The sequence below is a fragment of the Ascidiella aspersa genome, chromosome 3 (genome assembly GCF_963924565.1).
Source record: "Ascidiella aspersa chromosome 3, kaAscAspe10.2, whole genome shotgun sequence".
NCBI classification, from domain to species: Eukaryota; Metazoa; Chordata; class Ascidiacea; order Phlebobranchia; family Ascidiidae; genus Ascidiella; species Ascidiella aspersa.
In genome coordinates, this window is record NC_139449.1 from 17541658 (window position 1) to 17566311 (window position 24654).

General features: G+C 38.0%; 2 protein-coding genes across 2 annotated transcripts in view; both read left to right on the forward strand.

Moving 5' to 3' along the window:
* The window catches only part of LOC146160480 (uncharacterized), a 41161-nt gene extending 20450 nt beyond the window's left edge, over window positions 1–20711 (forward strand). Inside the window, exons 20-44 of the mRNA XM_083385790.1 lie at window positions 634–859; window positions 1277–1407; window positions 1764–1895; window positions 4129–4175; window positions 4331–4453; window positions 4571–4631; window positions 4756–5320; window positions 5529–5725; window positions 6322–6475; window positions 7609–7797; window positions 8314–8555; window positions 13177–13307; window positions 13559–13660; window positions 14094–14178; window positions 14421–14597; window positions 15430–15582; window positions 15784–15863; window positions 15928–16045; window positions 17557–17676; window positions 17964–18121; window positions 18650–18743; window positions 18896–18995; window positions 19124–19197; window positions 19656–19770; window positions 19858–20711. Of these exons, the coding sequence (XP_083241916.1) occupies window positions 634–859; window positions 1277–1407; window positions 1764–1895; window positions 4129–4175; window positions 4331–4453; window positions 4571–4631; window positions 4756–5320; window positions 5529–5725; window positions 6322–6475; window positions 7609–7797; window positions 8314–8555; window positions 13177–13307; window positions 13559–13660; window positions 14094–14178; window positions 14421–14597; window positions 15430–15582; window positions 15784–15863; window positions 15928–16045; window positions 17557–17676; window positions 17964–18121; window positions 18650–18743; window positions 18896–18995; window positions 19124–19197; window positions 19656–19770; window positions 19858–19987 (3704 nt within the window). The 3' untranslated portion in view covers window positions 19988–20711. The remainder of the gene's footprint in view (window positions 1–633; window positions 860–1276; window positions 1408–1763; window positions 1896–4128; window positions 4176–4330; window positions 4454–4570; window positions 4632–4755; window positions 5321–5528; window positions 5726–6321; window positions 6476–7608; window positions 7798–8313; window positions 8556–13176; window positions 13308–13558; window positions 13661–14093; window positions 14179–14420; window positions 14598–15429; window positions 15583–15783; window positions 15864–15927; window positions 16046–17556; window positions 17677–17963; window positions 18122–18649; window positions 18744–18895; window positions 18996–19123; window positions 19198–19655; window positions 19771–19857) is intronic.
* LOC146160481 (uncharacterized) lies at window positions 1960–4072 on the forward strand. The gene has a single exon (XM_083385791.1). It carries the CDS (start codon window positions 3027–3029, stop codon window positions 3783–3785), a length of 759 nt encoding a protein of 252 aa, XP_083241917.1. The 5' UTR covers window positions 1960–3026; the 3' UTR covers window positions 3786–4072.
* Window positions 20712–24654: the final 3943 nt, after the last annotated feature.

A 24654-nucleotide genomic window follows, 5' to 3' on the forward strand; every position in this document is an offset into this window, starting at 1 on the left:
ACACTTTCTTCTTGAGTTCGGAAAAAGCATCGAAACAAACTTATGTGTCTCCACGCCAAGGCGCAATTCATCGATGTCCAGCGTTAAGCCGTCTTTGTGTAAACTCAAAACAAACTTTTCGTTTCGTTCTACTTTTTTTGTGAACTTTGTTGCTTTTGCCTCTGGGCTTTGCCTGCCACGCGATCGTAACCTGACTGGGATCATTTCTGTGCTCATACCAACCTGACGTAATGCGTTTCAATTTTCTTAGCGAGTTATAACATTCCTTTGCATGCTGCAATGTAAAATCTTCCCGATTGTGTAACTGTCAGCTTAAATCATTTTGGATTAAACTTTCCTTATAATCGTGTACTACTGGTGCCTTAAAAAAGCTGAAATACAAACTTTGACTTTTTTGCTTTGCTTATGCACGTTTCACGCATGGGCCGTCGCTGTCACGCATGTGTCGATCTCTGTGTTAACAAACAATAAGGTGACGTTTTTCTATACAACAAAGGCATTCGCAATTCGAATGGTAATGTTTTTGCAAAAAGCCTTATCTAAATTGCTCTGTGCATGTTTCTCCCGCGCATGCGCCGAACCCCGTTGCCCGACGCAGCCACATTACCTTTATTCCTGCTCCCCTCAAAACAGGAGCAGTGAAGCTCCGTCATCCATCCTTGACGACGGGCTCCCGCCGTACCCCAGAGCGGATCGAACTAGAGAACATCCGGATGTCGATGATCAACCAGCCGCAGCGCCAGCTCTCTGAAGAGGCCGTCAACCAGCACAACCTCAGCACAGGGGCGTCCGCTGTTATTCAAGAAAGGATAGACGAAGAAGAGGCGGAAGACGACTACGACATCGACGACTTTATGAGGTTGGATTTCTGTGCAGTCCTTTGTGCACTAGCTGCTATAGTCGTGGTTCTTTGATTTAATGTTAACTAAAACTTACCTTCACGAATAAATTGTTGCGTTGCCCCGACAAATGTTTTTGGTGTATCCTTGAGATCTATTTGATCCTGGCCGCAGAAGAACTTCGCATTAAAATACGGCTGTTGGGTTGAAAACCAATCCGTAAAGTTAATGTATGGTAAAAGGCAAAACTGTTGGCAGTATTTTTTGCGATTGCGTTTTCTGGCGGTAGTATATATTTTTAGATGGGTTGCGTTTGTTGTTTTAGCATTTTCCGTGATGTTATACTAATTTTCTACTATACGTTACCTATTTATTATACAACTGGATTTGCTTGGATTTTTTGAAACCAAAAAAAATAGTGCATATTTTTTGTTTAGCGAGTCGTCTGACGATGATATCGACTGGGAGGCGATGCTAAGGGAAGCGAATCAGCTCGGCGACAACAATTTTACCAACGACAGTGATTTCGGTTCAAGGGGCAGATCCGCTTCTGAATCATCTTCCAGAGGTAAAATGATTTTTCTTGCATAGTGGAGTTATCAGCGCGAGTACACTTGATCATGATGCCCGTGACCTACGTATCTGCGTATTTTGCAGCCATTAGTAGCATATATGTGTTTTTACATGTTCGATAAGCTTAGCTACCCCACCAATGTAATTGTAGTGGATGTTCATTGACGCAACTTGCCTAATTTCGAGACTTAACTTGCAACGAAAGCAATAAGGTATAATTTAATCTTAGCATTTCAATATGTTTTTAATTTAACCATGTTTTCACTGCTGAATAATTGTACGAGCTTGCGAAAATTTTTGTTTGCCCGCGAAATTGTTTTTGTTTAACGTCCATCACCGTAAAAACGCAAGGTGGTGGAGATGTTACCGTCATATATTGGCTGCACGACGGTTCGTACATTGAAAAGCCAGAGCCGGCGACTAATTGCCAGGAAGAAAGTGAAATGGACGATTTGAACACGATGGCCGATCTGAGCGGCGAAGGTATATTAAGGGTGACCACCTTTCCTCGGTGAACGTTACTTGCTACATCACCCTTTTGCCTGAACTTACTGACACATACAGCACTCGACTTAATCACTAACCTCTTTTGACCGGTTTGAATTGGCTTGAACTCAGGTCTTTGGGTAATTTTTTAACTTCTATAGTGATTACAAGAATGCAACTTTAATCATCAATAATTTAAATACATGTAGACTTTTACTAACCATTTTAATCCACCTAACAAAAATACCTTAGTCGGTCGGGCCGAAAATGTATCACTGTTTTTGTACCGTTTGCCACACAAGAACAAACAAGCCAACACTTGGTTTTGGTGTGTTGCTTGATTCAAACATTTTCGTTTGAACACAGAAGTTTGTTTGCGTTTCTTGCTTTTTAGCTCACGAAGTTTAATGCAGTGGCAATACCCTAGACCTGTAGACTGGAGAGCAAACCACGCGTTTAGTTTCAAGTCGATTTATTTTGCAGACGATCTGGACCATAGTAATTTAATTTCTCGACCCTGCGGCGACCCTTGACCCCTGTTAAAGAAGGTATTCGAGACACGGGTGCAGTTGCATTGCATGCCGCTTGCGTTTTGCTTTGCGACCGTTAAAACGGAACTTTTACTGACGTTAAAGTCCTAATTCGAGTCTTTTTAAAACACAAAAGCAATGATTTTAATTTTGTTTTATTTTTATCAGTAATATCCTGGATTCCCTGTCTTTAAGGCTGAATTTAGAACTTTGTTTTTATGGGTTACTGTAGTAAGAAATATTTATTTATTTATTGTAACGATGTTTGTTTGCCAAGCCAAGGTTAAATTATTTTGATTTATTACCGACTTAATTTAGTTTACTACGGAGATAAGTTATCAGTTTTAATTTTTATTTCATTTTTAACGAAAATAATACATTCTGATTTTGTGTTGTTTGAAAAACTTTTTTTCTGGAATTCGGTATGTAGTACAATATTTAGGCCTTGCTCTCTTTTGCATTTAACTTTTACCAGAATATTTGGTTTGGTTGATCTACTTTTGGTTCTTATATGCTGCTTTAGTTGCTTGTGTCTATAATCAAGGAGTTGAACAAAACAAGCGGTTGTTCTGAGGAAAATGTGGTTCCACTTTCTACGATGTCTTTGTTGAATCTTGAACAAGTCGATTTCGATGTTTTTTTAGAAATATCAGAAGATCCCAGTCCTATCTACGGAGAGAATGATGATTCAGCCACTAACAGTAGCAGCAGTAGTAATGTTAGTATGGCAGATGTTGACTTTGGCTCCGACGGGGAAATCCCCTTGAAACCAGTCGCGACTCCAAGGGTTTCAATCCGTGCGTCGAAGCCGAACACACTGCCCCGATCTTGCCGACCCGGCAAATTCACGCTTCCCGAGTCCGATGCGGCATTTCGGCAACTTTTTCAAGGGGTGGCACTTGCCGACAGCAAGGAGCCCCAACCTATTGATGGCTTCGAGCCTCGTGAGTGCTTGTTTCTCTCAGTGGCCGAAATGGAAGTCCAACGAAATCAGTTAGCCGTCAACTCTAACCCAGCTAAATGTCCGGTCAGCTACTTACCGAAGAATGAGCTAACGATGCTTAGCAACGACGAAGAATCGAACCCGAAGGACAGCTCGATGCACGAGGCAATCCACAAGTGGCTGTCGGGCTGCATGGGTTCCGAAGCAAACCACAAGATAGCTGAGGCACAAGTTCCCGAAAACGGCCGCCATAATCGCGGTAAGATGTCGTCGGCACTGATGGCGGCATTTGGTGATGTGTTCTTTGGACTGTCGCCTGCCGTTACAAATGTTGTTTTTAGTTGTGGTGTTGTCAAGTTTTTGTTTGCGAAACACACTTGTTTGTTTTCATTTCAGGTTGACTGTCGCAACTAACATTTGTGCAGTTCAACGGCTTTCTTATGTTTGTAATCACGGTGCCTGGCAGTACTATCCTGGGTTATGTTTATTGCATGATTTAGTTGCATCCACTGTACTTCTTGGGGCCGATTGTTCAACATCTTGCTACTATGTTTTTATTTTTTTAATTTTTTGTTATGTTGCCTGGACGTTGTTTGTGTTTATTACCTGTTTAGATTTAGCTGCCGCTTTCAGCTAACGCTTGTAGTTCGTAAGAGCATGCTTCATGCACAGCATCTTCGTTTTCAGTTAACGTGATTTTTTGTTGATCATTACGTATGCCACTGCAGATAGTTTACTTCTGTATTTTCATCAACAGAACTGGGTACTACTTCAGATTCATCTGATTCAGACAATGAGAAAAAGGTAATGTTAATAGTAAGTTATTTACAATGTAAACCCTCTAGCAAAGAAACAAAAATTTGTGACTTAAATTATGGTCAAACCACTTGTTCGCTTTTAGGATGACCTAAATCAAATTTCAAAGATATTTTTAACAATAACAGCTCCTTTTTTTACAGACTATTTCCATGTCTTCGTCTTCTTCGGTGTCACACGTGGATGACAACAAGGATTGCCTGTCGCTTTTGAAGGACGTCCCACAAAAGCAAGAAAGTGAGAAACCTACCGAAGAAACCACAATGGTAAGTAAAGGTCCATACTTAAGAATCTCACCTTTAAAAGTTGCCAATATAGTGGTTAAAATCGGCTAGCATCTTTTAAATCTTTTTGTTTGTTTGTTTGTTTGTTTGTTTGTTTAGAAGGTGGAAGAACCTCACGAACATGTTGGTGATCGCTCGAGTGACAACGATTCATTGGACGGTTAGTTTTTACAAAATCATACTTTGTCCCTTGTGTCGATTTAGTTGACTGAATAAATAGATTTGCAAATACTTAACTATTTTGTGAAATGTTTTTGCAACTCTTTTGTCGCATGGTTTTGCAGATTACTTGCTCAGCTCTCTTAGCACAGCGTCGCAATCCAGTCTCCCCAATTTTCCTCCTCCTGGTTTGGAAGAAAAACAAGTCGCCAAAGCGGTTGACACCAATATCCTTCCTACTGAAGCCGTTGTGGCTGAATCGCAACCCGTAAAGAAACCGCGCACTATTTTTAACCTTCTGAGTAGTCCGACGCAAGAAGATAAAGTTCTCATCCCAGACGAAGAATCTCGGAACAATAGAGAGGAGGTAGACATTCCCGATAAAAAGACTAGCACCAATGAAGAAAAAGAACTGGTCATGGAAGATGAAGACCCAGTGGTGGAGTTCAGCAACCCCTTTCAAAAAAATCCAAGTCACTCAAAGGCAGGTGGCTCGTCAGTGGAGTCAAATAAGCTTGAACCGGGCGTAACGAATGTTTTACGAAAGGAAGACACGATGGACAGGGTTCATCAGTATCTCCTCCAGAATCCGGTTGGTGGAAATAGCACCAACGAAGACGACGATCTTGCATTTTCCGACGGCCTGACTGGCGAAGAGGACGTCGAGCTCTCTTCCGAAAGCTCTTCATCGTAAGAAGGATGATTATTTGATTATATTATATTTATAAGTGATTTAGAATAGGATTTTCTGCGTTGTTTTGCTAAAGTCAATAGTTATTTTGACAACCGTTGCATTTATTTAATTTTAAAAGTTTCTAATTCTTGACTTGATTCTACCCAGTGTGCTACGGGTGCCAGAAGAAAAAATATTTAATTATTCTATTTTTTGTGTTTAAAGATCGGCATCTGAATTTAACACAGCAACGCTCGATGTCACTGAACTCCTTGAAGATTCTTCAAACCAGCGAACCACTGTTCAGGCAACCGCCGCCATGACAGGTTGGGTCGCAGGAGCAAAGACGACAAACAGTGTCCTTCTTCGAGCAGGCACCTCAGCGAGGAATGATAACACGAGCGTGTGGTCTAATCTACCTGGTGAGTTCTAAACCTTATGGTATTTTTTTTATTTCCGTAAATAGTCTTTGAAACTGATCTCCTGAGAAGAAGTGATTTAGGTGTTACTGTTATGTCACGGTATGGCGTAACACATCATTCCTGAAAAAATCAAAAGCCTAGATCCGCCCTTGTCATCACAGAAAAACGTGCTTATGTTTTGGTCTTGGAAGATAGTAAACCTGCTTTTAATGATGGATTCAGTACTATATTTCTATCATAGTTTATTTAATTAAATCATCTATGCACCTGGCGTTACACGTTAGGCGCTCGCGGTTTATCATTCGATTGCCATTGTGATTAGGAAAAAGCTTTTCGGTAATAAATTGTTGCCCTGTGCGTATATATAAATTAAAAACAACCTTTGGCGTTAAACACGTGTTTTAAATAGAATTCCAATTACCCAAATAAACAACATATTCGAGCCCAAGGATATTTCTAGTGCTTAGTAAGCGATTTAGACTTTTAATTGACTGTCGCCTTTATAAACGGGTTCAACATTGATTAGTTTAAAAAACTGTGCTAATTTTAGTATTCGAATAGAGTAGACAACAATTTGACACAAAACCCATGTCTAGACGAAACGTTGGCGACAGAGCAGGCGAGTCAGCCACCAGATGCGTCATACGCTGAGTCCTTTATATCGGCCTACAACCCAGGTCGCGATATCTTTGCTGACGAGAGTGCAAGGAAACCACGCCCTCCTCCCGAGAGAACATCCTCTTTCGACAGGTATTTCACCTTTTTTTAAAAAAAGATGACCCCTCTTTAATTTTTTCCGGTTTGTTACAATTGATTTAACGGTTTAACAACGATAAGTTTTGAGCTATAGCCGATTTTCCGGATAATAAGCAGTATGTAAATGTAAAGTACAATCTCCTAGTATTTTGCGGAAACAAGGGGGTTTGTTTCGCTGCCTTGTATATATTGCGGATGTCGTAAGGCGGTCATGTTCAAATGGCGGATCGCGATCCGGTTCCGGATCTTTTCAGCGTTTTGTGCGGATCTTCTAATGTAGTCTTAAAAAACAAACTTTCTACAGTGTTTTCATGTGAATATCAATTTTCAGTGTTAATGAATTTTGTAAAAAATCAAGCATAGAACGAGACTCCCAAATGCTAATCTTTGTAAGCTATTGAGGATATCGGTCAACGACAGAAAGCCCCAATTCGATGCTATTGTAAGGCCTAAAGTCTAAAACAGGGGTCAGCAACCTACAACCCGCGGGCCGGATGCGCCCCGCCAATGTAATTCATTCGGCCCGCCGCCTATTTGACAAACTAGATACGAGTCCATTTCAAATACTTTTTGACTATTTTAACTACGTTAGTGCAAAAAGTTTTCCCGCTTTGCGCGAATCATCTTTGTACGTCCGGCTTGTTAACGTTTTGATGCGGTCTTTTGAACTAGATCAGCGCTTCTTTACCGTTAATGGAAAACGCATTCAAAAATATTGGACATATATTTTTAACATTTTGTATTTTCGGCAATGTAATAAACACTTGCAAGAAATTTAAAAGAAATGCCGGTGTACCTAAAAAAATCACGCTCGCTTCGCTCGCCACGTTCGCCAAGACTTACAAAGGTTAACAAACACTAAACAAGATTAACTATAAAACTTATCGGGTTTACATAAGTAAAGCACCATAAAAATTAAAGCGTGTCCAATATGTTTACTATTCGTATTTGGTGGATCATCATGTTGTCAGGTTTGGCTGTGGTGGATCATGGCAGAAATCATTTGAACACCCCTGTGTAAGGTATAATTTCTCTTTGCCACATTAAATCCACTTAGAATATAAAGTTTGGAGCTAGCCCTGGAACCGACATTTTTAGGTTAATTTTCGGCTTTAATTACCACACAGTCTTGAGCACCGGTTGAAGTCACGACTTAGCGAGCGCAACAAGTGGTTCAGGCAGACGAAACCTGAAACTGCCGACGCGCCGCCAGTGGGCGCTGGTGGGGACGCCCCGGCCGACCGAACCTTGCCGGCCAAACCTGAATTCGGTTCCGACGTCGACGACTCTCCCACCGAACCCAGTGCACCGCCTCAGTAAGTGTTTACAATAAACTTATTTTTTTACGACGTTAGTATACTATATAATAGCGTACGTTTATTGACCAGGTTGGTACCACAGGGGTGTTCGTCATATTTATTTGAATTCTTAAAAAAAATCCGGTGTCAGGTTTTACTAAAATATGCGGATTGCAAGTTGTTTTGAACGTGTCGAATGAAGAGTTATTCGAAACGTTCAAAAGATACCTACTTCTGTATGGGCTTTGATATTCTTATTACGTCTTACTACAACCTCTAACCATTATGCTCCCAAGTTGTTTTATTTTTACAGAAAAAAAATTATCTTGATAAACAAACGTTTAACATGATTTTCTAGATGTGGTGTTTTGCGACTTTCTAATTGTAATTAAGCACGGCGTGTCCAATGTACGCCATGATTCCGTTCTGCAATGAACAAAATACTTTTATTGCGATCGTTGCAAGGCTAAGCAAACCTAATTAGTCAAAAATTTAGCACTTTAAAGTCAATTTTTCATGTTTTTTCTGCCTTAGAACTCCTGGAGTCGGTATTCAAATCACCGAAGCCTCTCCACTGGATTCGCTTGTCACCACTTCAGCCCAACTTGGGCTGTCACCGGCCTCTCGCTACGATTCCGACAGCGACCAATTTTTTACTCCCATGGCTCAGACGCCACTAACAAGACGCCCTGACCACACCACAAGCCCTCTAGCGTCGCCCCCGGGCACACGACATGTTCTTAACCAGCTGGACGATTTGCAGATAGCGGAGAACGGTAAGTCGTTGTTAACTGCATGGTATTCTTTCACTGTGGTTTGGGAAGAAACGCAGACGCAACCAGTTAAAAACACAAACGGCCAGTTGAAATAACATAAGTGAACAAAGGGGTGTTTATTGCAAGTTTTGCTATATATACATAAAAGAGAAAGTACATAATGACTAAAGGGAAGTACAACATGAATAAATATTTATTTACATGGTCGTAAGCAACCCAGTAATCTGCTAGGACACCATTGGCGGTCGTTGGGAAATTTTGCTTTCTTTTAAGTATACTGAATTGTGCTCAAACTTTTTCACCTTGCCGTTCCCTTGTGCTTCCTTGAAATAATATAGGTCCCCAGCCTATTTTTAAAACCAATAAAAATAATAAATTCACGCTTTCAAATAAATATTGTATTATCTATCATTAGACTCAATGAGAAAAATTTTCGCCTAAAAAAATAATCAGTTATAAAATTGATGATGTTACGCGGCCCCCTTAAAACTCCCCAGGTACCTCAGTATAAGAACCATAGCTCCAATTGGCTACAGACAAGCCATTAATATTACCGCTGACAAATACGACACATGCCTTTGTAATTATACTCAGAGGCGAAATATGTGTCAGTATAATATCCCACAATGGTTTGCCGCTCCACCACCTTTGTGATAAAAAGCCGCTTCATCGTTCGCGGCTCGAATCAGTTCAAATCCTGTTCTTCCTCATCTTTTTTTCTTGCCCGATTTTGGAAAGACATTATTCATTCACAGTTTGCCTCAGACTCGTTTACTAGATTTCCTGAGCAGCATGTCTTTTGAGCAATGCTGTAAGCTCGTGATCCACAGCACGCATTTGGTTTCAAGTGGTCTGGATTAGGGAAATTTCGCCTCGGTGTAACTCTGGTCGTTTGCTTTTCTGTAAACATAGAAGTGATATTTAGTTTAACAGTCATTTGTTTATCAGTCTATTACTACTTATATTTTATTTGACAGAGAGCTTTATCTTTATACCGATTTTTTGGCAGAGATAGGCGATTAAATCAATCGCGGCAGCGAAGGCGCGAACTTAGAAGAACAATCTTAATATGCGTAATAATGGTAGCTAACAACGTCGTTAAGCTGTCGTGGAACAACATTGCTTGCTCTTTACACGTTTAGTTCTGATTTGTTTCGTCATTTCGGCGACTTACCGAAAAGACAGAGCTTCAGTTCATCGTAGCACTGGTCTCTGTGATCCGGGCAGCAGTCGCCGAAAAACATGTGGCAGGCGATATCGCAGAAGCATCCAGCCGCAGTATAGCAGTTGGCGTCCTGGCCATCGCAGCAGCGCGGCAAACCGAAGTCCACACGACTGGCACAAGTTGTGGGAAAACCTGCAACATTCAATGCATTTAGGCATAGTTCGCGAGGCAACAACCCAACACTATGGCATAGAACACAACCTACACATATTAATTTTTGATTGGGAGAGAAGTGCTAGTCACATTTTTGTCGTTCGGTCCTTTTTTGAATAGTGGCTATACATATTTAGTATTTCTTCGTAATTCTATGTAAAAAGTGGTATTTGTTTGGTAAAAGACTGAAACGCCAATAAAACTGCCCTTTTTAATCTCTACACAAGTTTAATTCTACGTTATATGATTACTCACAATCGAAAACTGGTTTATTTTACAACGACGTCCATGTAACTTTTACGTTTGGCTGATCGTAATTAAAACAATTCAAACATATAAAATAGATTTAAACTTGTTCCAAAAATGTCTTCCGTAAACATACCTCTACCGACCATCTTTCGAACGTTAAAATATCTGTTTCTATCCCCAAGTGTTAAACTCCTGTCAGGTTTGCGCCACCAGGACGGAGGCTTTGTAGAGCTCCCGCTTCGCAGTTTCACCCGCTTCAGCGTCGTTTTGACTTGAGGTGCAGGAATTCCCTCGCTTCGAGTAACGAGAAAAATTGCTAATAAACTTAATATTTCACTTTTAAAGAGCATCCTTTAATCGATAGTCAATTTTATAGAACCGAGGGCATTGTTTTCTAAAAGCTAAAACATACGTTACTTGTTTCCTAATAATAAAAAATCTCAAGGCATTCAAGCATTTTCGACCTTGTTCAGACGATCAAGGGCTTTTGACCAAGTACATTTTAACGTTAAGTCAACTGGCATTTTTATCGTACTCTCAAACCCACTCCTGTAGATCTCCAATGTTGGTACAAAATACCCATTTAGTTCCTTGTATAAATGTGCGGCTAACCAAATATACGCTTAAGCTTTAACTGCTTTTTAAAACAAGCAAAACGTTGCGCCTAAAAATCGCATTCGACTTCATACTTCATGGAAACTACGTAATCTGCGACTCGACAAACAAAGTTGATGTTCAAATAAAGTACCGCTTGTTCATCACTGGCACACGTAGTGCTATTTTAAAACCCTGTCATGCATATCTCATACAAAGCTTACAATATTCTTTTTCTGAAATAACAGATTATAATATTTCAAATATACACTACTTTGCACGGACATAAGCACGACCACTTAAAACAAACCCTTACGGACAGTTTAACTTCTCTAACAGACTATGCAGTGACGCTGGCACGCGTAGACCTCTCGTCGCCACGTATTTTCTCGGAAGAAGTGTGTCTGTCATAAACATTTAGCTTTCTTGGTCACCTGCGCTTCGTTTCCCTGTGCAGCATCATGCACATTCATTAGGAAACAATTTACTTCTCGTGTTAGATGTATTAGCCATTTTAGTACTTTGCAATTGTCTTATTTGTTTCAAAATTGCTTAGCAACCTAATTTTGCCTGATAAACTTATCGACAATATCACACAATTTAAATGACTTTTCCGGTGTTATTTTTTCGTTTAATCTAAAAAACGTTGCAAAGTTTAAAAAATTGAAAGACAGCTATGGCGCTACAATGGTAAAATGTGAGTAACTTACTCGTTGAGGCTACATCGTTATCGCGCCATCAAAATATTCGGTATTCGATTGGCAGAATTAAATCATTTCGCTTTTGGCGCGTTTGACTGTGACGTCATGACCGTCAGATCTGCCCCGGGGCCAGAGGCGTCTTCCCACGGCCAGTGCGTCCCGCCCAGCCCACCGTCATGCAAATTGTACAAAAGATCAGAAATTATTGCAATTTCGGCGAGTCTGTTGTGTATGCGCCATACAAAAATTTGATGTTTTCGGCATCGTGTAATCATAAGTGAACTTGCTGTCATTTACAAAGCACAAAAAACAGTGGAATTAATTATATCTTGATTTATTTAATAAAAATACGAAAGGCATATTATTTCTAACTATCGGCATTTTCGCTATTCATTCACAAACGTTTCGAAAAGACTCCATGCCATCATGATGGTTTTTGCGTTACCGTGTTTCCTCATCTGTGTAACATCAATTTGTTCTTTTAGTGTGGTGGCTATTCTGAAAATGTCAGATTAAATATTCACACCAGCACTATGTTTTATATCCAATTTTAAATTGGAGTTTAAAAAAAACCTGAACTGTTTTTTCCTGCGTGTCTACAAAGTGAGTAAATGCAATACTATTTTGTTAACTTTCACCTGCGCTAGAAAGTTGTCCAGTATCCTAAAATATCGTATTCTGTAAAGACACAAAACACCGTGAATTTACCTAGGTTACTGCCTGCGATGTTTACTGGCGATCTTCACTGTATATGTGAACGCGGTGAAACTGGATCAACTTCTAACTACCGCCGCCTTATTGGAATGTTTAAAGTACGCGACAAGTGCTGCCGCCATATACTCTTTAATGTCGATAAAACAGACAACGCCCAACGTTTTCGTTAATGTTATATTTTTCGTACAATTGCAAACTCAACACTCATACAAAGCCCACTGCAAGAGAACACGTACTCTTTCATAATCAATGTTTGTGGCTTGTTGAATTTCACATCGCCTTTTGCTTCTGGACTTAATTCTGGGTTTAAGTTATTGGGATTGAGTTTGCTTAAACTTTTTTATCGCGATATTCTTTCTTTAATGTTACAAATCGTAGTCAATAAGATCGCAGATAAACTTAAAAATAATATACCTTGATTATCATTTGATTTGTTTATGATCCCATAAATCACTTTCCTGTAATACCAAGAAACCATTAACCTAATATAATATGGGAAAGATATTTGTTTTTTTTAAACACGCCAACAACAAACTAATCAAAAATATCTCTGCCAGTCATAATATTTATAGGCGTAACACTTTTAGTGGTAGTTATAAGGTTAGTGCTTCATCGTCTCATTTCCCTTTTGCTACTGATAGATTACTTAAAATAGTAGACGGGGGGTGTTGTATCTATCTATATACTATCACACCACTTTGCCTACTGCTCTTATATCAACACGGTGGTTTACTACGCAATACTTAAAACTGTTTGCTGTGTCATATTTGACGAACTGCAATGTCATAATTTAATGCCATAACAAAATTTTTCATGAAAATAAAACGGAACAAACGTTTCTTCTTTTTAATTGCAAGTATCATGAAAACAAGTTTAAACAAAACGCAAAACGATTTACAAAAAAAATCCAATCGAACCATCGTAGCCCCTTAGGTTCTTGGAATAGACGAAAAACATGATATTAATACCTTAATGTTGTTTCTAGACGCCAGATCGGATCAACCAACTTCTTTTCCCGAGGAATCCCAGTTGTCTGCCAACCGCCGCCTTCCTCCAACTCCGCCAACTTCAGCTAATAGCACGCTCAACAGGAGATCACTTCCAGCTCTACCCAAGGTAACAGTCGTTATCCTGTGACTTTTTCGGCGGTTCTTTATTCTGGTACTTATTATGTGACTTTTTCGGCGGTTCTTTATTCTGGTACGTTTACTCGGCGATTTATAATTTACATTTTCGGGGGGTAAAGTATTTTACCGCCCCCAAAACACCTCATTCAAATACAATTAATTTTACTTTTGTCGCTTCAGTTAACTTATTGCGTGCGTGACATGATGTTCTTCATGCGTATTTGGTTATTTACATTGTAGATCGCCCACTTGGAAGCGCTGTCGCCAACCGGATCCCCGCAATCTCCACAAAGTTCAGCACATGTTTTGTCGTCAGTAGACGAACAGCTCAGGGCAAGAGAGGTGTGTTTATTTACTGGACAGGAAAAACGGAATAATTACTGTTTAGCAACCGCCTGGATCAGTTGAAACTTGATTTTTCTCGGCGAAAACTGTTTTTAAGTAATAATGAAAAAATCCCTACTGCCATGCGAGTTTGACTTGGCCCCTACCTCCGTGATAGCGTCTGCACTCTTAGTGATGACAGGGAGACCGAGAAATGGACGTAAACCGCTACTGACTCGTTCATTTATTCCTGAACGCCTTTGCGTTTAATAGGAATATAACCAGAGACACGAGCCTTCATCAAAAAACAAATATTATTTTTAAATGCAAACAAAATATTGCTTAAAGGTTTGTTAATGCTTTAACGTTTCAGAAAAAAAACACTGCATTATTTTATATCATATTGCACAAGTAATTTAATAAACCTTGTGCAATTCTAATTTGTACGCAGCTTCGAGTCCAACAACGAGTTGAAAAATTAAAAGCTCAGACGGTCAGGAGAAAATCGGACGCTGCCAAAAGCTCGTCTTCTATTGGTGAATATCCTTACTTTTACTTTGCTTTACTGAATAAACGAACGTCTTAGTTCGGTTTTCTCAACTTGCTAAAATAAAGAACACAACATAAACGAGATTAAACGGCGGCACAATGGTTTATATTTCAGCGGCGTGTTATTTAGTATTGTAGCTAATACTTTGTGTTCCAGACTGCGTTGTCACAATATTACTGTGCTTTTTTTTTTTTTTTTTTTTCGGAAAATGAGTATTGTTTGTTGCAGATGAAGTCGACTTTAGAGTGCAACAGACGCCGCCTACAACAGCAGACGATAGCAACCCCCCGTCCACCCAATCAGCGTCTTGCGATATTTCTTACAGCGGAGATTCTCCAAAACCAAAGCGAAAGAACTCGTTCCGACAAAAGCTAAGGAGAATGCACAAAAAAAAAGATACGGAAGGTACGAAAATCTCTTGAGGTGCTAATATTTCTATAAATTTCCCCGATTTAAATTACTTTAAAAAACATTGTTTTGACAATATATAATTCTAAATAGAATTTTGCACTAAACTCATTTTAGCGGTTAAAATGGCTCAACTGTTGCAAAGGCAATCAGCCTGAATCCGAATGGTGAAAAACAAACGATTCTGGTTACGCATCAATGATAAAGATTAACCTAAGTACGGAACTTAGTAACCTGAAAATGAGTTTGTTTGGATTTTATATGATAAAAATATTTAGCTCCTAAAAGGGTCATAAGTATTTAAAAACAACACAATATAAATCAAGATGTATGCAATAAGTCAATAAAAAATCCAACCAACTGTTCTAAGCAAGTGGTGCACTACGTAAGTCATAACTGCTGCCACTAAATGACGATGCAATCAGTAAAATTGACGTATCAAACTGATAACACAGATAAAAAGCGCGTGGGCCGAAATATTAAAGAAAATTTAACAAAATACAATAAAACAGCTAGTACAACACTTTTTAATGAGAGGTAAAATCAATTTTTGAATATCAATGCTAGCATTTATAAGGTTAAACTTTTTTTCCTAGGACAGTTCTAGGTTGTTAACATGAGGTTATGGAACAAAAGTAACTTTTTAACAATTAGTTATGGTTGGCTTGGAAGCAGGGGCGTATTCATAAATCCAAAAAGGGGTCCCGAATATTCAACTTAGGGAATTTCCAAAAAAGAAAGGAAAAAAAAAAATTGTCGTGTGGCTTCTCCAAAAATCTCCCCCCCCCCCCAAAAAAAAAAAATCAACTTCAAACCGGGGTTTATGTAGCTCCTGTCGAGCACAAGATGCGACGAGCCCTCCCCATTCCTAACCTGGCTGCAAAGAGCTTACAGAAGTCGACCGAAACCACATCTCCCATCGAGTCAACTCCTAAACAGAAAAGCGCTGAAAAGAAAAAGAAGCGGGGAAAACTTAGAAGAAGTGAGTTCATACTTAACCACGTTTTAGGAAAACTGTCTTGTTATAACGGAATTAAGAGTGCTCTTATAGATTCATACTTTATTTTATAATATCCGCATGCTAAACGTTTTTGCATTGTGTGTAAGTTACTTTATTTTCAGTCAACAACAAATTTAGCACCTATTAAATCTTTAAGTGTCCTGTTTCGGAATTTTATCTTAGGCAAAAGCAAAGCAGAATCTACAGTGACTACAGGGTCGGGAACTGAAAGTGGTGGAGCTAAGAAGCAAACTAATCCCAAAGTAAGAACAGTACTTATAGTATCTATACAACACGTCCATTTTTAACACATTCGTTTTCATTTAGGGAACAAAGTCACTTTTCCGATTGTCTCCCAAGAAGAAAGATAAGCTGAAGCGTTCCTCACAAGTCTACGAGGTTGATGGTATGACAACACTCGAACGAAAATATCCTGTCCAATCAGGTGAGCTGATATATTAGTTTTTCTCGTAGTATGTGTACTACATCTGTAGTGGGGTTGATTTGACTTAGTACAGAGTGGTTGGTTTTACTTTTTACTTTGTACGATTGACTGTAAACTTTTAAAGAACAAGTTTTATTTTCCACTAAAATGCGCTTGTGGCACAGAAATTGTGTAATATCCAACGAAAGGCGTCAGCAGATGAAAAGAATATCTATTTTTTTAATAGCACAAAAGTTAGCCTGTTCGATAAGTACTAAATAATTTGGGAATGTGCCTTGATTTAACAGACACGCCTACCAAATGCTGCAAACAATTTGCGATACAATCATAAAGTACCGCTTGACGTTATATCAGCCGTCGCGCTAGGACAAATCGGATACGCGAAAAATACGCCCCTTGTCGCCCAACAAAACATGCCTTAATAACAACTAAAGGCACGTTTAGACCCGCCTTGTCACTTTAACCCCTTGAATGATATCGCTTTCACCAGCGAGAAAGTGCTATGCCAATCGATATCCACCTGGATATGGTGCTCGTACCGTTGTACGCTCTGCGCAGTGTTTGTCTAAAGCCGTTCGAGTGCTTTGTATTCCCCGTCGGTCGCACGGGACGCGGATATTTGTAGTCAGCGAAAGCCGTAGCGATTGCAGGCCTAGTACTTGTTTAGCATGCTGTAAGTCACAAATTTTGCCTTATTGAGTGGCTTGTGATTTTTGTTTCGTTTATATATTCGCAGAGGTTCGACTGATTAAATGTAGTATAAGACTTTTGCCAAATTTCAAAGATAACTTTAGCCGATCTACCAGACCCGTAGCTGGCAAATTATATATCCTCTTGGTACAGTGGTTTTTAAACTTTTATTACTGCGGTGGTTTAAATAAATATTTTACTTCGCGTGAACCATGGTAGGCAAGATTTTTTTACAGATGACATAAATTAATCTTACATTGCAAATAGACGTCAGAAATCTGTTGCTTTCGAGAAAAACATATGTAAGTGAAACAGAGTATAAAAACAATCCGTGCAAAAGCCTTTTATATTCAATTAAACTATTTTCTTTGAAAAAGTGATGACTTTCCAAATATACACTAATTTTTCAGTCAGGCCTTCATGGACCCCCTAAAACTAGTTGACGTACCCCCAAGGGTCCATGGACCCCAGTTTAAGAACCAATGCTTTGGTACATATGTTGTTAAGGCAGGTCGTAATATCAATATCAGTATACAGATATCGCCTTGATTTTTAATAATAAGTGTTAATTAATTATTTATCTGGATAAAGTCACTGCACTCCAAGTAAATACTTAACCTCAACTCTGTCACACTATACAATGTAATCAATAACACCTAATTCCGCTTTTGGTAAAGCATACATTTATATTTAATTGATTTCATAAAGAATTTGAAAAGTTTAAGAAAGAAAATTACCACTAGTAAAACATTTGATGCATTCCCAGCAGCAACTTATAGAAATCGAAAAGTTTTTCAAAAATCTGGATTTGATCCACGCAGAGCGCGAACGAGCGATCTTAAGAGGAGAACGAGTCCGACTTCTACCAGACATCCCTGGAGAAAGTGTGAACGTAAGAAGGATAAAGGAAAGATCAAGCACGCTCGACAGTGCCGAAGACGGTAAGTGACGTATAACAAAAGAACACACATTCGAGTATTGTAGTGTTCTAGTCTAAACGATATAAATGTAAAAATTTTCCCAGCGTTGTAAAGCATATTATACTAAGTAATATATGTTTTATTTGAACTGCGGTACATATTTTAGACTTTTTTTATTTATAAGTTTTACACTGTGGGCCCTAAACTTGCGTAATTAATTAAAAAAATGTAGGCAAAGCGTTTTTCTAAACAAGCTTCTGCGATAACCTACGCAGGGGTGAAATTTACAGTTGTTTTTGCTTACCTAGACCCACGTTGGCGAAAAGGAAGCAGCAGCAAGAAACGCAGTAACACGATAAGCGGACTAACCGCGGCTGAGATCGACGCTAAGATAACCAGGAGAGTCCAGATCGCAGCAAGGCGACAAGCAAAGATGGAGGCTCAGAAACGTCTTAGGAGAGCACAGGTTTGGAGTGTCTGTCAATTATTTTGGGTTAGAAATAAAACTCATTGTGTGTACCTGTGGATTACTGAAGTACTGTATGAATATCAAGTACGTAAAAAGGTCGGAATATGTTCATGGTTCAAGTTCCCTTTAAACATTGTAAAACAGTGTTCATACTTCCAAACCAATACGATATTTCGCAACCGGTGTGCCGCTATGTTGCAGGACGATTTTTTACTTGCGCTTTTCAAAAACTGCTTAATAGTAGAATTGCCACTAGACGAGAACAAGACAGACATTTTGACCGTATTTAATGTTATATACAATAAATATATAACTTTTCAAAATACATTTTTGACGTTTTCAAAACCAATGAACTGAAGCAAGTTTTTCTTTTAATATTTAACAATGTTTTAATATTTAACAATGTATACTTATACTTAAGCTTGTACATCAACACATAGTTGCCTATTAAAAACCATAATATACATATTGTTTACACCTAATTATTATTTATACCGACTTCCTCATATAATTGTTGGATATCAGGTAATTCAGCGCCAGTTGGAGGAGGTCGAAGTGAAGCAACGAGAATTGGAGGAAAGGGGAGTTACTCTTGAAAAGCTGCTTCGAGACGACGGAGGTGAGAGGAAAAATGCGTGCAGAGTTTGGTTTCCGTTTAGTTAACTTTGCTGCAATTTTGGTAGCTTTAGAGCACAGCGTTGTCTTTAAGAAATACCCTACGATTAGAGTTTGCTGGTTTGTGTTGATGTTAACCTGTTTGTATTTGTACAGACGATACGGAGCGAGACGACTCACAGTGTATGCAAGAGTGGTTTCGGCTCGTGCAAGATAAAAATGCCCTACTCCGATACGAAAATGAACTTATGATTTAGTAAGTGTGAGATTACGACTGATTTTCGCTTTTCTACAAATTAACTACCTTACAATCGGTTTTACTCAGTCCAATTTATAGCTAAGTCAGTCTACTGCTCAAGAAGTCGCTTACGTTTTGTTTTTCAGTCAACGCGAACTACAACTTGAAGACGTTCAAAGTCAGCTACAGCAAGATCTTAGAGAAAGGATGGCAATGGATGGTGAGTTGTTCTTCAAGTTAATCGCCAGAAATCGTATATATTTTCTCACTTTAAAGCTCCTGAAAAAATAATCCAGATTTACACGCTTTAATAAAAATGTTTTAGTAAACATGACATGCATGACATTTTATGTTATACGTGTAAATATTGCGTCTACAACATTGTAAAAATTTAAATATTTGAAAATTTACTTTAGTAAGTAAACTAAAATCAAGTAAGTTAGTTAAATCCACACCTAATTACAAACAATGGCTAATTTGCGCAGAGTTCGGTACGATTGGTTTTGTAATCCGAAATCCAACATTTTGTTATCCAATTCTAAACAAATATACGACAATAAAGATAAGATGTCGTCATTTTTACGTATATTATTTAAAATGCTTAGTAATAAAATTAGGAGAATTAAAAGGCTAACATCATTTAAAAAAAATTGTTCTCAACCTTGATACTATTTTCAGATAAGCGAAAGACTTCTGCCGAGTTGGCCCAGGAAAAGGAAATTCTCCGAAAAATGTTGGATGTTGTGGAACAAAGAGATGAATTAGTCGGACTACTCGAAGAACAAAGACTTAAGTATGATTGGAAACAATAATTTTGTGCGCATTTTTCGTAATTTATAATTAAAAATGTTTTTGGTAAACTTTCAACTTGTTGCCACAGAGAAAAAGACGAAGCAGTTGACATGGAGACCCTCATGCTTAGCAAGTTCAACGCCTTCAGCCAAGAACCACGTGACGATACGTCATCCGATTCCGTGATGTCAACGCCACGCGCTTTGGCTGTCACGTGACGCCGTTGTCCAACTTTAACATCATTCCATGGTTGCAATTTTGTAAATACAAGCGCTGTCTAAAAAAGTTGTTTTGAGCAATCGATTTGATTTGTATTGCACTGTGCTTCGTTTTTGACCAAATTGGTACGCTACGTTGGTGACATTTTTGTAATTGGATCGACCAAGATACTGACGCTGCAGTGCTTTCAAAATAAGGGCATTCCTTTTATTTATACCTGGTGATAATCAGACCTTTTGCCGAGTGTCGCTCATATACAGACTCTAGACGTGGAACAAATGCTTTTAGTAACATAATGCTTCGACACGGCACATCTATAGACACTTGTAAATTAGGTACTAGGTATAATATTGCTAAATGAGTATTTTCATTTTCGCTGAAAAAACATTGTTATATTAACTCTCAATTTATTTTCTTTTATTGCTAAAAAATTTATCACCTGTTAATTTGTCTGGCTGTTAATAAATAACATAACCTTTTATGGGATATGTAGAACCCACTCCCATTGCCACTTTACGGTGCTGCATTTTACAACAACATTTTGTTTTTTATAAAAGTTTTAAGCATTACATAGACCGCATTTCCATGAAGCCATTGTGTAATGAAATCTGTCTGCCATGTGAAATCTACTTGTGCAATGTTTGTTTTTGATGACAATTTTCTTGAATATAATTTGCTTTCGCACTTTTTTCTCGTGAAACGAAGATTTAATAAAAGGACCAGATTTAATAGTTGGTTTTCTCAATGTTTTTGCTAAACTTAGCTGGAAGTTTCTGTAGCACCTGTAGTATAGGGCGTATACCCGCTTTTACCCTAAAACAGTGCCCCGCAACCGGTGGCCGCGATGTAAAAATACTTTTTTGCTTGCGCTTTTCTAAAGCTGCAGTCTAAATATAGCTCTAACTGTACGAAAAGCGTACAGTTTGGGCAGGGATTTTGATTGTAAGCAGTAAATCGAACAAAAAACGGATGTTACCTTCTTAAACCCGGAAAATATTATACATACGCTTATACCCGTGCAACTTCGATGTAAAATGATAGGAATTTTGGTTCTTATTATCCGCCTCAGTCCGCACATTTTTATCTTTATATTGGTTGGTACTATAAGACTGTTTGAACATTTGAGTACATGTGCATTTTGCAGTCTTTAAATGAGTTTCAATTTCCTAATTTCATTTAAAACCTTAATAAATCTCTGATTATAGTCATCGTTAGGGCCAACCGAGGCAAGTCCAAGAATTGATCAGATTGCTTCAGGATGTTAAAGCCGACGATAAGGGAATATAATACGTCAAAATTTTGAGATTCGCCCTCCGGCTGCATTGGTTATTTGCCCATGTGTTTATTGTCGTTTTGGGTTATTTTTTGTAGGTGTGCTGCCAAGAAATCTAAATCTGTTTGTGTGTCGTAAGGCAGTGGTCGGCAACCGCCGGTGCCGGTCCGCGAGGAGTTCGTTACCGGTCCGTAGCAGGGTTTCCAGATTAAATTTTGATTTAAACCCGAACTGTACGTAAAAAGCCGGACAAAAGTAAATAACAATTAACTGTATTTTTATATTCCGAATATATTAACTTTCGTGTAAATATACTCCATGGTTGATTGGTCTGATGAAAAATAACAATTAGTATCAAGCTTGCGTGAGGTTGAAAACAACCAGTGTGCTGTGGCCATATGAGTTGCATAGCACGTTCACAACATCCAAAAATGCATATTTTTATTACAAAATCTCCTCATGACGTACAATGTATCAAAAAATGGGCTAAAATATCATGTTTTTTTATGTTCAAGTGAAATACAATAAATTCATGCAAACAATGTTTATAAACAATGTCACATAATAAAAAGATTTATTATTTTGATATTTAAGCAGAAAAGGTTACGAAAAACATGTATATAGTTTAATTAGCTTTAGCAAACCTATACAAAAATGATAGAAGAAAGCCAAAATGATGAATTTATTTTGTGACATCAACCACGTTAAAAAAACAGATTTTTTTTAATTTGGTGTAAAAAATTTGGCAAGCCTTGTACGAATAATTATAACTATATCCTATACTTTCCAGGTGTCAGTCTGTGGTTCGTATACGTTTTTTGTATTGTCATTATATTTTAATATTTAGTCTTTTCGTCTAGTATGGCAACAAAAAGTGTCGTTTGGGGCCTGTACAAAAAATAGATCCGAAATGTGTGACTTATTTTAAAATTTAAATGAATGCTTTAATTATCCTTATTCTGACAAGCTGGTAAGAGTTGGGATAGGTGATAATGGTATACAAGTGTAACTTATTCAATAAAACATTTTAAGGCCTATAAAAGAGGCCAAGAGTTTAATTGCTTGACGGTCCGAAAACAAGCCGCACGCGGGTTTCATTAACTTTAATAATTCCCAGATACGAGCATCATGTTGCGGTAAAACAAGCTTAAAGTTTGCATTGAAAAAGTTGTAATAAATTTCCTTTACTGAACAGTTTTTTTAAAGGCCACTCCGTGACAAAATTTCAGATTTATAACTGGTCCGCAGTGCAAAAAAGGTTGCCGACCCCTGTCGTAAGGGACAAAAGGTTGCGGAGCTCTGATAAAAACAAACACTAAAATATGCTATAGACCTACTTGAATTTCTTAAATGTCGAAAACGGGAAACATGTTTATGAATCGGTTATAGCTTATTTTTTAATGATTTTTAAGAGTCGAACCGAAAGTAATCGGAATATTCATAAATAGGTTGAATCTTATCCGAACGTTTAAAAAAACAAGTCTCTCGCACGTCGTCACAACTTGGGAAGTTAGGTTACAGGGTACCGGTAGTCTAGCTTTATGTTTAAAATGGTGCTGTTTGAAAAATATTTGCTACATTTTATTTAACTAGCCCAGGGGGTTTTAAACTTTTTTTACCGCGGACTCTTATTTTTGGGGGGCTTAGCGTGGACCACGGTTGGCGAGCAATTTTCAGATATGACGTCATGAATTGCCGCAAAAATACAAATAGACTTTAGAAATCTACTGATTTCCGTCCAAAAATGTGAAAGTGAAATAAAGTCGAAATACATTTAGTGCAAAAACATTTTTTTCTAATTAATCTCTTATCTTTTAAAATTTAATTACCGTACTTCTTAAATACAGCCTACCCTCGCATTTCCATTAGGCCTTCATGTATCCGCTAATACTAGTTCCTGGACCTAATTTTTATCCAGCCGGTCTCTCAGCAGATATTTATGAAGCAATAAAGGAACTATTTGAGAAAAGCATGTATAAACCAGACGTGTAACACTCAACGGTTAAGAAAAACAAAGTTTCGACGGTCGCTTATATTTTTTTATATAGTAATATGAAAAATCGCTCGGTCACAAAAAATGAAACCAATTTTATAGAAGATTACCTCAAACGGTTCTTTTCACTAATATCTATATAACACTTATTTAAAATGCTGGATAACCGAATGCCAAAGCGGGGCAACTTGGGTGTATGACCGGGGCGCCTAAACAGTCTTTAAAAGCCTGACTGTTTGGGACAGTCTGGTACTGAGAATAAAAGTGACACGTAGAAATTTCAACTTGTTGGCTCCATTGTTAATGGTAAATATGGCTAAATAGTAATATATATATCTATATCTATATGTTTATCAAAATAAAGGTATGCAAAAACAATGATTAGGTAATAATTAAGGCTAAGCAGAATAATAAATTCCGGAACTCTAAAAAGTATAGCGCGTCAAGTTTAGTTAGGCCCCATCCATATAAGTGCCACATGTATTTGTATAATTATTTTTTTTATTGTCTTGGCAGATATTACAGGAATTTGGCAGATATAACAGGAAAGTATACACATAAAAAATGTTCTTTTGAACTCTATGCCTCATAGAGCACTAAAATATAAGAAACCTATTCATGCGTGCATTGGTTAAAAATACAGTTTTGATTTGTGCAGTTTTGTAACTTCACTAAAGCAAAAGCTAAATTTAAAGTTCTGCTGCTCCTAATGCTGTTTTGATGATTTCAAATGACAAGGCTTTTGGGCTCGCAGAGATGCTGTTTGGTCCAACGTTGTTAAGAATTATGGCTTTGTCAACAGCTTCACTTTGTGGGTTTTGTGCGAGCTATTACACACTTTATCCACAAATGAAGGAAACCGAACTTATTAAAGAAATGCAACGGCTGGATGCTGAAGGACGATATGAAGAAGTGAAAACACTTGCAGAATCGCCAATCCTAAAAGATTATAATATTACTTTTCGGTCAGATATAATTGAGATAGATACAAATAAAGAAGACAAATCCATTAATGACAAACATTAAGCTGATGCTACAAGGCGTTTTGTTTGACATGTTTGTTGATATTACCAACTTTATTCGAAACTTCTCCATGGCTGTAACAATTAACTTCTGATAATATGTTGCATTTAGACCCCGATTCTAATAACTAGACATAATTTGTTAGTTAACCAGTATTTCTTTACCTCAGTGTCAAATTTCGGGTTAACTTATTTTAGTAAAACGAATATAAAATACGTGTTTGTAATCTGGGAATAATAATTTTTCATAATATTAAACAAAAAATATTTTCACGGTCATATGTTTATGAGAAAATATACACTTAGCGCAATGGCAGACTAACTGAATCTGTCAATCAACGCTACAAGCAAGGCAGGCTAAAAAAAAAAACTTGCCTG